This window comes from Pinus tabuliformis, chromosome 5_2 (genome assembly GCF_031772625.1).
Source record: "Pinus tabuliformis cultivar Carrire ecotype Pingquan chromosome 5_2, CPIR1, whole genome shotgun sequence".
Taxonomy (NCBI): domain Eukaryota; kingdom Viridiplantae; phylum Streptophyta; class Pinopsida; order Pinales; family Pinaceae; genus Pinus; species Pinus tabuliformis.
Window position 1 is genome coordinate 585,755,826 of NC_142306.1, and position 13,660 is coordinate 585,769,485.

At 38.0% G+C, this 13,660-nt stretch overlaps 1 protein-coding gene across 1 annotated transcript; it reads left to right on the top strand.

The window, feature by feature from the left end:
- Positions 1-11,825: 11,825 nt before the first annotated feature.
- On the top strand, positions 11,826-12,830 carry LOC149160349 (uncharacterized). Its single transcript, XM_089434595.1, has one exon. The coding sequence runs from the start codon at positions 11,826-11,828 to the stop codon at positions 12,828-12,830; it is 1,005 nt and encodes a 334-aa protein (XP_089290721.1).
- Positions 12,831-13,660: the final 830 nt, after the last annotated feature.

A 13,660-nucleotide genomic window follows, 5' to 3' on the forward strand; every position in this document is an offset into this window, starting at 1 on the left:
TCTAATTTCAACGCAGCTGCCAGAAACCGGTCAATAAACCTCGCCGGAAAGCTCTCGGGTTGATTTCAGGCAGAAGGAATAATCCGGCAAGGAGCTCCGAGAAAATATGGAGCTGACACGTGGTTGACCCCTGACGTAACGCAACGTAAGAATCTCGGGGGTTAATGTTCAGCACTTGTTGGCCTTCCGATATCATTTTCGCCGTTCGATCTGCTCCACTCCTTTCAGCCGTTGATTGATTAAACCTGCACACGGGCCTACATCAAATTAAAACTCATGCGTGGAGTAAAAGACTTATGGGTTGACCGCCGTATGAAAGAATTTAATGAATTTATGTGTTGTTCGTAGTTTTTAGGTAGATGCTTTTAATATAAGTATGGGCACGTATAATATATGTTTTTTATATATTTTTTTTATACGGCATGTATTAAAAAAAGGTCGTATGTAATAATTTTATGTTTTGAGTGTGTTGACTTTTATTTACATGTATCGCACATGGGAGGAGACAGAGGGAGTTCACAGCAGCGTAAAAAGATTGATGGTGCAGTAAAAAGAAAAACACACAGCAGTGTGTAAAATGAGTAGAACCAGGTGATGTAATTTTTGGAATAGCAAAAACCATGTGTGGTTTTGCACAGCAGTGCAGAAAGGAAATGGTGGAGCGATTTTTGTAACTCTGTGTAAATTTCTTTTACAGCAGTAAACTTATGTAAATCCTTTTATTACAGCAGTAAGTTGTTTTTCACACCAGTGAATATAAAAAAAAGGATTTTACAGTGGTAAATCTTTGTATCAGGTTTTAATGAACATAATGTTTTTATGGTGGTGAAATACTCTGTCTCCCAGTGAATTTTTTTTCAAGTCTTCTTCTGCACAAAAGATCCTGAAAGGGTAGAAACAGAGCTTGCCTCTGTGTGTTTGTTTATTTGGTTTTTGGTATTTTCCCCATGTAAAAATACCCAACAGTTCCCTATTTCAAACGCCAAACCTCCAAACCCAATTGTCTGCATTTCTCCTGCAGACAACATGTTTTACCGAGGCAAGCTGCTTCCTCTCCAGCCAATTCTTACATCTCGTGAATATGAGGAAATTAGTGATGATGAATTTGAGTTCGACTTCTCTATTTCTAACACCAATCTCTCAAACCCTAACCTACCCATTTCTTCTGCAGAGGACTTATTTTACCAACGCCGGGTGCTTCCCCTCAAGCCAGTTCTTACATCTCGTGAATATGATGTTGGAATTAAGGATGTTTCCCCTATGCAGTCATCTAGTAACGTACCTGCTGGAATCAAAAACCAGTTCCCCAAGTTCGTCAAAACTGCGACCAAGTTGAAGATATCTTTTCATGGGTTCCAAAAGTTGGGTAAACTTGGCATGAATTTGAAGTTTCCTTCAGGTGCTGGTGTTGGTATGGACTCTTTTCTGCCCAAGAAGAATAGACTGTTCACTGGGAAATTAAAGGTCGTGGAAGTACCTATGGAGCATAATTATAAGGGTGCCAAGAGAGCTGACGACATTGCGTTCCAGAAGAAATCAGAGGATTCTGATGACGGACAAGGAAAGACATGCAAAAATATGAACAGAAAAAAGAAGAGAGCCAAAGGGACTGTTAAGAAGTATGTGAAGAAGATAAAGCACCTTTATGTTAAGATGTCACAGAGAGGTAATGACAAATCTAGGTGTGATGATCTGGAGAAACTCGGAGTTAGAAACGGAACGAAAAATCGCAGTTGTCAGCGTTCAGATAGAAGTGAGAAGCAGATCTCATTCTCATATTTCTCTGGTAACTTGAACATGGTTTACAAGCATCTGGGTAATTGGAAACAATCACCTTCTGACATCCAGTGGAAACATCCTAACCACTACAGTAGTAACAGCACACTGATGGACGTGCAGAACGCCGTTCAAGGAGCCATTGCCCACTGCAAGCTGTCCAATTACATTCATTGATGGTACGTAGTGCTCTACTCTGACCTCTGAAAATAAGCATTAATTCCCTTATTCAGTTGAAACCGGGCTTCATCCTTAACTCTTGAGGAATTGAAGCTGGAGGTGGGGCTTTGTTTGTTTATGACTGAATACAACCTGCAAGATATTATTTGGGCATTGACAGTTTCTTCAATTCAAATGCAACGGAGTTACACAATTTCTGTACAAAACCTGGCATTGTGGTATACTCCCTATATTGTTAAGACGGCATGTGATACAGTTCTTCTGCAGTTGGACTAAATCACCATCAGTAAATATGTTTTATCAGATAGACTAAAGTACCATTTGTAATCTGTAACTATGGGTTCAATCAACGAGTCATGTTTTATCAGATAGACTAAAGTACCATTTGTAATCTGTAACTATTGGCTCAATCAATGAGTCTGTTTTTTCTCAATCAGAAGTGCTTAATGTCAGGCCAGGGTAACTCCAAAATGGGCAGTGGAAAACTGACTGATTATTTCATTAGACAACTATTGTTTATATACATAAAATGGACGGATCAGTTCATCTTCTTGATGACTGTTCACGTTCCTGTTTACCCAACCGTTGAAGATTAGGTGTGAACATTCCCCCCCTTAATCTGAAGGGATGTTGGTGAGCCCAAGCATCGTTCTGAATCTTTCAAGTTTTTCTCTTCCAAGCGCTTTGGTGAAGATGTCTACAATTTGCTCATTTGTGGAACAATGACGGAGATGGATTGTTTTGGCCTCAACATGATGTCGGATCAGATGATATTTAGTATTGATGTGCTTAGTACGATCATGGAACTTTGGGTTCTTGGCCAACTTTATTGCAGAGGTGTTATCAATCATGAGTGGAGTTGATTGTACTTGTTTTACTTGCAAATCTTCAAGAATTTTCCTAAGCCACACAATTTCTTTCGTTGCTTCAGCTGCTGCCACGTATTCTGCTTCTGTTGTGGAATCTGCTGGAACTGATTGTTTGCGTGATCTCCAGGAGACAGCTCCTGATCCAAGACTCATAGCATATCCTGAAGTAGATACCCCAGTTTCTTTGTCTCCATCGAAGTCTGAATCAGAGTATCAAATCAAGCTGAAGTCGTCCACCTGTGTATACTTGATTCCAAGGTCTTAAGTTCCCTTCAAGTACCTTAGAACTCTTTTTGCAGCAGACCAATGTCCCTCACAAGGCTTTTGCATAAACCTGGAGAGGATTCCAACAGCAAATGAAATGTCTGGTCTGGTAGTAATGAGGTAGATGAGACTTCCTACAAGCTGTCTATACTTTGTTGCATCCTCAAATTCCTTTCCTTCAATAGATGTGAGCTTCAAGTTTTGTTCCATTGGAGTAGAAAAAGGATTGCACTTTGTCATGCCAAATCTGTTTAACGGATCTCCAATGTATTTCTTCTGAGAAAGAAATATGGATTTTGGATGTTGGGTTACTTCAATGCCAAGATAATAATGAACATAGCCCAAATCAGTCATTTCAAAACTTTTTCCTAATTCTTTCTTTATGGATGCAATATAGCTTTCATTGTTCCCTGTCATTAAAATATCATCTACATATACCACAAGATATACAACTGTTTTGCCAACTTTCTTGACAAATAAAGTTGCATCATCAAGATCAAAATGTTTGAAGTTGAGTTTCAGAAGATGCTCAGTTAGTTTTTCATACCAGGCTCGTGGTGCTTGTTTGAGGCCATACAAGGACTTCACAAGTTTTCATACTTTATGTTCATGTCCTTTCACAGAAAATCCTTCAGGCTGGGACATAAAAACATTTTCTTTTAGATCTCCATTCAAGAATGCAGTTTTTACATCCATTTGATGGACTTTCCAACCGTTCTGAGCAGCTAGTGCCAAGAGTGTCCGGATGGTGGCCCATTTTGTTGTGGGGGCAAAAGTTTCCTCATAATCGACCCCTTCCTTCTGTGCAAAACCTTTTGCCACAAGCCTAGGTTTGTGCTTGTCAAGTGAGCCATCAGCTTTGTACTTGTTCTTGTAGACCCACTTGCAGCCAATTGGTTTGGTTCCAAATGGAGGATCAACCAGCTTCCAAGTGGCATTCTTTATGAGGGCATCATACTCCTTCTGCATCGCTTCTTTCCATTCATCATGAGAAGCAGCTTCTTTGAAGGAAGTTGGTTCAAAATCTGTAGACAAGTTCAATTCACAATCATAAGTAACATCCATATCAACAGGTGAATAAGAGTTATCTACATCACCTCCATCTTGTCGGTTTGTATTTCTGATTCCTGTTTTTCCAATTTCATTAGGATGAACACTTTCAAGTGTCTTTGTCAGCCACTTTGGGGGACCTTTCTGAGATGGTCCAGGCTGCTCTGTTGATTGAGTTGGGACTAAATCAAGATTGAGTCTCCCAATTCTATCAATTACATCACTTAAAGGATCATCCGGTGTTGGAGTTTCATGCAAGGGAGATTATTCTTCAGAAGAAGATTCCACATGTTGATCTAGTATAGGAATCCCCCCTTCAAGATGTGGAATCTGATTATCAAACTCTTGAAATGATTTCGTTTTTGTGAATCTATCCAAGCGATCAAGTTGCCGCTCAACAACACTGTCAGATTTGGATGATTCAAGAAAAATGACATCTCTAGATACAACAAACTTTTTATTTACTTCATCATAGAGACGGTATGATTTAGAGGTGTTTGAATACCCCAGGAAGATACACTTACGACTTCTAGCACCAAGTTTGTTTCTATGTACCTTTGGTATTAAAGCATAACAGGTGGAACCAAAAATCCTGAGATGTTTTACCGAAGGAACATGTCCATACCACAATTCATAAGGAGTCTTGTTTCTTATAGCACTAGATGGACATCTATTCTTTATATATGCAGCACATAGAACAGCATCAGCCCAAAACATTATCTTTACATTTTTGAAGAAAAGCATGGATCGTACCATATTCAAAATTGTTCTATTCATTCTTTCTGCTACACCATTCTGTTGGGGATTATAAGGTACAGTTGTTTGATGTTTGATCCCATGTTGGCGAAGATAGTTTTCAAATTCATTTGATGTATATTCTTTTCCATTATCAGTGCGAATAGACCCAATATGAGATTGTGCATCATTTTCAATCCACTTATGAAAATTCTTGAATGTTTGAAAAGCATCAGATTTGTTCTTCAATGAATAAACCCAACACATTCTGGTGTAATCATCAATAAATGTCATGATATATTTATTTCCATTTGCAGAAGGAACAGGCATTGGACCACATAAATCTGAATGAATGAGTTCAAGCTTCCTATGTGCTCTTGAATGTGAATCATGAAAAGACTGTTTGCTATGCTTTCCTAGAATGCAAGCATCACATTGCTTATGTTTTCTAGGAATTGTAGGCAAACCAACAACACCATTTTTCTTTAATAAGCGGAGACTGTCATAGTTTAAATGTCCAAATCTAGCATGCCATAATAAACTTGATGGAAGTGTACCTTCTTCATGATGAGAAATATATGAGAAATGTTGTGCATGAGCAGAGGTTCCTTGCAGTTTAAGAAGTCTTTCTTCTTCTATTCCCCTCATGACAAGTGAGTGGTCAGATGTCTTTCTTACCTCAAGCTTTCCATCAAACATATGAATGGAGTGACCTTGCTGGCGGATGTGGACCAAGGATAGCAAGTTTCTCTTGAGCTGTGGGAGATATAGAACATGATCCAGAAGAAAGTCTGGAAGACCAGGCAGTTTAAGCCTGATTGTGCCAAGCCCTGATGGCTTGATTTTTGACTGATCTGCAAAGTATACTGCTCCATCAACATTATCAGTGAAATCTTCAAAAAAATCTTTCCTATGAGTCATATGACAGGTTGCTCCTGAATCAAGCAACCAATCATTTTTCGAAGAAGCAAGTGAAGCATTAAACAAATCTTCATTTACTCCAATGTTACATTGTGTCTCAATATAGTGAGCGGATTCAGGTGCTTTACCTTTGTCTGTGTCATCAGTTTTACCTTTCTGCTGGTTTCTTCTCTGCTCAATTTTGTCCCATGGTAGCTTGCATGTAGAAGCATCATGTGATCCATTTCGTTTGCAGCGAATGCAATGCAAATCTGCCTTTTCTCCTTGAGAATGTCTGCCCCCTCTGCCTCTGAAGTATCTTCCTCTTCCTCTTCGTCCACCTCTTCCTCTTGTAGAATCTTGTGCATGATGCTTTTCTTTATGAGCAAGGCAAACAGTCTCTTTAGAAGATTCAGGGACTGTCTTCTTTCCAAAGGCTTTCTCTCTTTCAGCAAACTTTTTCACAAGAGAGTCAAAGGTTATATCTTTAAGATTTCCATTTGCTTGTAATGACTCAAGATAATTGGAGTAGGTAGGATAGAGTGCTTTGAGAAAGGCAATAAGAGAGATATCCAGCTCAACCTTAGTGGATTTAATATCATGCATTATAGACTTTATTTCAGATGCAAGAGCAAGAGGATCATTATTTTTCAGTTCAAGAGTGAAGAGTTTAATCATGAGCTGAACAACTTCAAGTGCAGAATGTGAATCATAGAGTTATTTCAGCTTTTGTAAAGCTTCAAAGGTAGTGGAATAGGATGAAATATGATGACTTACTTCTTCATTTACAGATGTTGCGATCAATGCATGGGCTTTGCTGTTCTTGTTTTACCAAATGACAAGTTCTTTATCTGATGTGGGCTGCACAGGGTCTTTGTCTTCTTCTCCGACACACACTCCTTTCGACAACTCATTGTAGATGAGGGTGTGTTTTACCATCCGAGACCATTCAAAATAGTTCTCCTTGCCAGTGAGAACTATTCCGACCATAGAGATGATTGAATGCATTCTGTAAAAAATTACTTCTGCTAAAAAAAAAAAATCCTTACGTTACAGCCTTCAAATCCCTCTAATATTTTGCTAAAAGCATCAGCATTTCATTGTACATATCACTGCAATACTACTATGTTTTGAAAAATGCGTAATGGATCACTTCAATATATTACTTCATTCTATTAATATATCACTTCAATATATCAATACTACAAATGCTTTGGTATATAAGACATTCTGGAAACACCGCAATATTTTGAATGATATACAAACGCTTTGAATTATTTAAACTGTGTAATATCATGAAGTCAACAAACTGCTCAACGCTATACCAAAACCGCCATCATAAATATATATTGAAGTTAAAATCAACAGCACAACATTATACCAGAACCGCCATACTGAAGTTAAAATCATCTCTCTTGTCATATATCGGCATTCTCAAACTTAAGGGACTCACAGATTACAGAGCGACTTCAATCCATCAGGAGGACCATGCCTTGTGCTAGCACAATAGCCTCTGATAATGGAGCTCTACCCACATTTAAGATGAGCGAGTCCACCTTCATTGCCCTGTTGCTGCTGCTACTGCAGCATCCTCCCGTGCACAGCCCTTATACTCGACACACACATCGAGTAATTAGACCCTCGGCTCCCGTTTTAGGCATATGCACGTCGAGTATCGATCCATCTGCTCGGTCTGCAATTTGAAATTTTCGATTATTTGTTTCTGATTCGGAAGGATGGCCACCAGGGTGAATCCGCCTAACGGAGTTTTTGTGGAGGGGAAACACTACTATTCGATGTGGCGCAACACATTCGAGTTAGACACCAAGTATATTCCCATCAAACCTATTGGGAAGGGCGCCTATGGAATTGTTTGCTCGGCCAGAAACGCAGAGACCAACGAGAAAATTGCCATTAAGAAGATCATCAATGCATTCGAGAACCAGACCGATGCGAGGAGGACGCTCAGGGAAATCAAGCTTCTCAGGCTGTCGAGAATTGAACGGTAATCGAGAGGCGGTTGCAGAGATTGAAGTTGTTCAGGAAGCTTTCAAAAGAAGCTCTGAGTCGGGCGATTTGTGGAGCAAGGAAGTATTAACCAGAGAGGCAGTGGGATTCAACGTAATGCAAGGCTCTCAGAATGTTGGTGACGCAGCATATGGTTAAGCGCTTCGGATGTGGAGGGAAAGCCAATCCGTTTGTGTATATGGCGCTAATTCCCCCTAATATGAGCGAGCTCGAAAGGCTGGAAGAGGCAAATGCCGTGGGAATGATATGATTCGGTCACGAGGAACTCGAAATTGCCTTCAGGAATCAGCTGTAAGTTTTAACGATTCAAGATTGCTGCGGGGAATATCGTAAATTGTTAAACTTCCTGATGGATTTTTGTAAAGGTTATGAATGTCAAAAGATAACTGTGCGCAATGGCAGCAAGGTATACGGTGTGGAGAGGCAGTAAAACGGATACGCAGAGAATCAATGAGGCGCAGACAATCAATGATGCGCAGAGAATTAATAACACTCTGGACGGATGCAGCGCTCAGAACAGAGCAGTGCTCAAGACTGAGCAACGCTCAGGACAGAGGAGCGCTCAGAACAGAGGAGCGCTCAGAACAGAGATGGGAGTTACAAGGAATCTGGGACCTGTGCTCTGATACCATGTCAGGCCAGGGTAACTCCAAAATGGGCAGTAGAAAACTGACTGATTATTTCATTAGACAACTATTGTTTATATACATAAAATGGACGGATCAGTTCATCTTCTTGATGACTATTCACGTTCCTGTTTACCCAACCGTTGAAGATTAGGTGTGAACACTTAATTTGATGTTGCGCGGATGCTTTTGATCATTGATGGACCAGTTTCACTTCGGATGCATCTCATTATGTTTGGCCTAACAGAAAATGCTTCATATAAGTCCATATTTCTCCCTGCAAGGTGGAAAGATTTTTTTTTAATTAATATAAAGTTAAATAATAAGCCAAGGCTCCAAAGTTCCATCTCTGTGAGAACCGAAGCTACAGCGATTGCAAAAATCAAAATTGTTAGGTTCAGATAGAGTTTTTTTTAATTGAGTGGAGAGACTTATTTTATCACTGTCTAGTTTAATGAGGGGCTTATTTTACCACTTTTTAGTTTAATGGGGCAGAGGAGTTGTTCGGAAAGTTATGGAATTTCTAGTCATATTTAGAGAAAATCTGGCGAGGATTTTTGTAAATCCAAGTTATAGTGGTTAAACTTCAAAATTTTAGGTGTCTTAGGCGTTTTTGATGGTGCTGAATCCATTTCTACCATCAAAAACACGATTCAAACACTGCTTCTAAAAAAAAAATTGAACTTTTTTTGCCCAAACTCTAGCTATTTTTTATCGTCCGGCCAATTCCTCTGCCTCGTTAGACGACTCCATTTTACCAGAGCTTAGTATGATGTGTAATATTATCAGTCAGTTATCAAAATTGAATTGAAATTTAATTTTGAAATTCTATTCATATTAACCAATATAAAAATTATGAAAAATCTAAAAATAAAAAATTTAAATAACTATACAAAGTATTTAAATAATATAAATCATAAAAAAAAAAATAAGCTGAAAAATTTTGAATCCCAATGAGTATTTAAAATAAATCTAAACTGATAATAAGAAAATCACAATTTTCCTTAAAAATTTAATGTAAGCTGATCGTGGCAAACTCAGCCTATCTACGAGGACGGACCACAGACGGACCACAGCCAAGCAATCTAAGCATTTCCATGTTATGTTCCATGTACAACGATGTCTGATAGATTTGTTGTAGACCATTAATGTGTCTTGACATGTTACTCTGCTTCCCTGTATTAAAGTAGGATTTGTTATCTTGTAAACAACGTTTACCACAACTGAAGTTTTAAAAAAAGCGATCCAAAGCCCATGGCTCAGCTAGCACGTAAGATACATCGACATGATATACGTTCGTTATTAAATTCGCTATGCATGTTTTATAATGCCATAATTGCATGAGTTCTGTGGTTAGTTGCTATGTTGAAAATCCATCTACCAAAAAATTACTTAATTGGATCATAAAATTCTCCATTATTTTTAGTCCCTGCTAGGCACGGAGTATAGTGTTCGGTTTGCAGACATACCTGTTTAATAATGTTTTATCAACGTACGTTATGGGTAAGTTTTATCTACAGGTTTAAGTACAAACTAAGCTTAGCATTAACAGAAAACAGGTTAACTCATTGTTATTGAGGTTTAGTTTAACTATATATTTTGGTATTTTTCTGTTTTTTTCTTTAAACAATACAGTTATATAATTTTTTATAAAAAAAAAAAATTTATTATTTAAAATATATTTTTAATGATTTATTAAATTTGCTTAGGATTGGGCAGATTCATAGCTTATAGTTCAAATTTATAATTTCAATAAATTTTTGACTTTGAGCAACTTTGATAGGTCAAAAACTAGATTTTACTTACAATTACATATACTTTAGGTGATATAATAACTACCAGAAAATTCAGCTGCTGACGTAGCTTAAATTAGTTCAACTTATTATAAATTTATAGTAGTTTAAACTAGCGTATTCATCTAAATTAAGTGGGGATGTTACTGATAGTCGTCAATCAAAAATCTAACTAATAACATACAATTCACAACGTTAAAATTAAAGAAATCTTAGAAACTAACTAAATTATAACTTTATTTTAAATTATTACTATTAATAATAAATATAAAGAGAATTAATATATAAGTTAAATATATATACATTTGAAAATACATGAAACATGATCTTTTAATTTACTTTTATTCTATCATGGATATTATCAATCTGTAAATAAGCTTTGTTGCAATACCATGACTTATAAATATCACATGCACATAAAAATCATAAGTGACTTCATATGATACTTCTATGTTTTTTTTATTAATTAATTTAATTAAAAGGACAAAAAAGCATAACTAGAAAAACCATAAGTGATTTCATATGATACTTATATGTTCTTTTTTTAATTAATTAATTTAATTAAAAAGACAAAAAGTCATAACTAGTAAAACTCAACCCTTGATTTGTGTATATTATTAGGAATACTCTAAAACATTCCCTAGAAATTAAATCTCTAACATTCACTTAATAATTATTGATAAACAAAATTAAAATTCTAGAAATCTTATTCCAAAACAAACATAACCATCCTAATAAACAAAAGTTAAAAACATATACATTTTTACACAATAAAAATATATGTATTAATTATAAATTAGAAGCGTAATCCTCAATTTATTACTCACTTAGAAGGATAAAAAACTAGCAATTGCACCAAATTTTGCAATGGAAATGCGGTAAGGAATAAATTTGAGAAGAATCATGATATATAAAAAAATCATTGAAGATAGAAATTAGTAAATAAAATATCATTCAAAGTTAGAAGGTCACTTACATTATGCTAAATTGACAGATTTTATAACCTTCCAAAATAGGTTGCCTCTTATTACTCACTTAGAAGGATAAAAATCTAGCAATTGCACCAAATGTTGCAAAGGAAATGCCGTAAGGCATAAATTTGAGAAGAATCATGATATATAAAAAAATCATTGAAGATAGAAATTAGTAAACAAAATGTCATTCAAAGTTAGAAGGTCACTTACATTATACTAAATTGACAGATTTTATAACCTTCCAAAATAGGTTGCCTCTTAATGTTCTAAAATGCACTCCATTGTTCCTTGAGGATATCCAAACAAATGCTACCATTAGAATTTATGTTTGGATAATAAACCTGATTAAGAACAAAATAGTGTTACATTAGTCTCATGGACAACTATTCACATTACGTTATTTGTAGCAAAAAACATTTTAACACAAAATACAACCAAAACACTTACATTTCAAGACCACCCACAAATATAAAGGCTCAACTAAATTCACAGGATAATCCCTTGTTATTGGCTAATAAAAAATCGAAGCGATGCTGGAAATTGATCAAAAAGACACTTCCCTACTTTACTTCAAACATTTCAAAAGCCCCGGGGAATGGCAAGGATATCAACATATGGGAGGACAAGATAATGGGCTCGGAACCAAGGGCAGCTCGCATCGACTTCAGGCCTCTACAACGGTGGATGACAGAGGCAAAGATCAAAACTCTTCATGACATTTCCCTCTGGGATCAGGACCTTTGGTCTGGCTGGAGACCTCTCCCCCTCCCAGACGACCTGAAGTTCCTTTGGGAAGAGCTCAAGATGTCTCTAATTGGTTCTGCCCCTACCAACAGAATGGAGGAAGACAACTTTGTCTGGAACCCTAGTGGGAGCAAATACATGGTAAGAGAAGGCTACAAAGTTCTGCAAAACGCCTCAACAATCAACAATTGGCCTCTCCAGAGGGCTGTTTGGAGAACCGAGTGTATTCCAAAGGTAAGGCTCTTTAATTGGACCCTTATGCACTGTAAAATTCTCACAGTTGAGAACCTTAGGAAGAAAGGCATTCAAGGCCCTTCAATTTGCTATATGTGTAAGAATGCAGAAGAAAGCATAAACCATCTCTTCATTGACTGCCCCTTTGCTAAAGCTTGCTGGAAAATTATCACTGAACCCCTGAGCATCAATGCCCTCCCCAGTCAGATCACTACCCTTCAGAAGCAATGGGGAAATAATCTCCCGGACTCTGGCAAATGTAAAGGTCTAGTCAAAAGGATATGGAGAAGCATCCCCGCTAACCTCTGCTGGCAAATTTGGTTGGCCAGAAATAAGTATATCTTCAAGGGTAAACAACCAAGCATCTCCAGCGTCCTCGCCAAAACGATTGCTCTAATTACCGAGACCATTGAGGCAAATGGCAACTACAGGGAAGAAGGGGAACAATCGGACACAAGAGTCAAAGAGTGGATCAGCAAGTTCAAATTAGGGAGAGGACATCAGAAGAAAGGGAATACAGTGAGGAGGAACATGGACTGGAAATTAAGAGGAACTAAAGAGGAAGTCAAAAGCTGGATCCATAGCCAAATCGCCCTACTCTTCACTTTGATGGGGCCTCAAAGAACAACCCAGGTCAAGCGGGAGCAGGGGGAGTAATCAAAGATTGTCAGGGGAAGACCATAGTCACTTTCGAATGGGGTTTGGGCAACATGACAAATAACAGGGCGGAGGCCTATAGCCTTCTGCTTGGGACCTCCATTGCCAAGAGCTACGGTCTGAGAAATCTACTAATTCTAGGAGATTCTGCAATCATCATTGCAGCCTTGACCACAGGGAAGGAATTCAAACAAACAGCTTTAAACAACATCAGAGCTAGGATTATGGGAAATATCAGGCCCCTCGGCAATGTCACATTCAAACACATTCTCAGAACAAACAATGAGGAGGCAGACAATCAAGCAAAAAAGGCTTCAAGCAGGCAAATATGTGAAGTTAAGGAGAATGACAGAATATACAGGAAAGATATTCCCTAAGCGGGCTTCCCCCGATAACCCCTCCAAAAACCGCAGCCACCTCAGGTATATTCTTCCTCGCTTTAGGCCCAGCATCCCCTCCTGTACTACTAGGTACTATCGAAATCCTAAGCGTCCTCAATATCTGAACTCGATCATTGAACCATATCCCTTCGGGATTCTCCACCTGACCAGCGCAGTCTCTTTCAGGGTCTGGGATTGTGATTTACCTCTCCGCACAAGCCAAGCCTGCAGCCTTATCAAATCAGTTGACCACCCTCCTCCCAAGAATAGAACCTCTAGGTGCGGATCCAAGCAAATGTGGCTCCTTCAGATCATTATATATGGCAGTGGGGCTTCAAGCAATAACACAGATCAATTCTCCTGTCCGCAGCTCGACTCCGGCAACAGAAGGCGTACCGTGGAAGAATTCATTTCTCTCCAGGAAGAAGAGACTCTCAAGGCGCTCTTGGT

Excerpts from the sequence above, each read along its gene's own strand:
- LOC149160349 (XM_089434595.1), top strand. The coding sequence starts at position 11,826 with ATGGGCTCGGAACCAAGGGCAGCTCGCATCGACTTCAGGCCTCTACAA.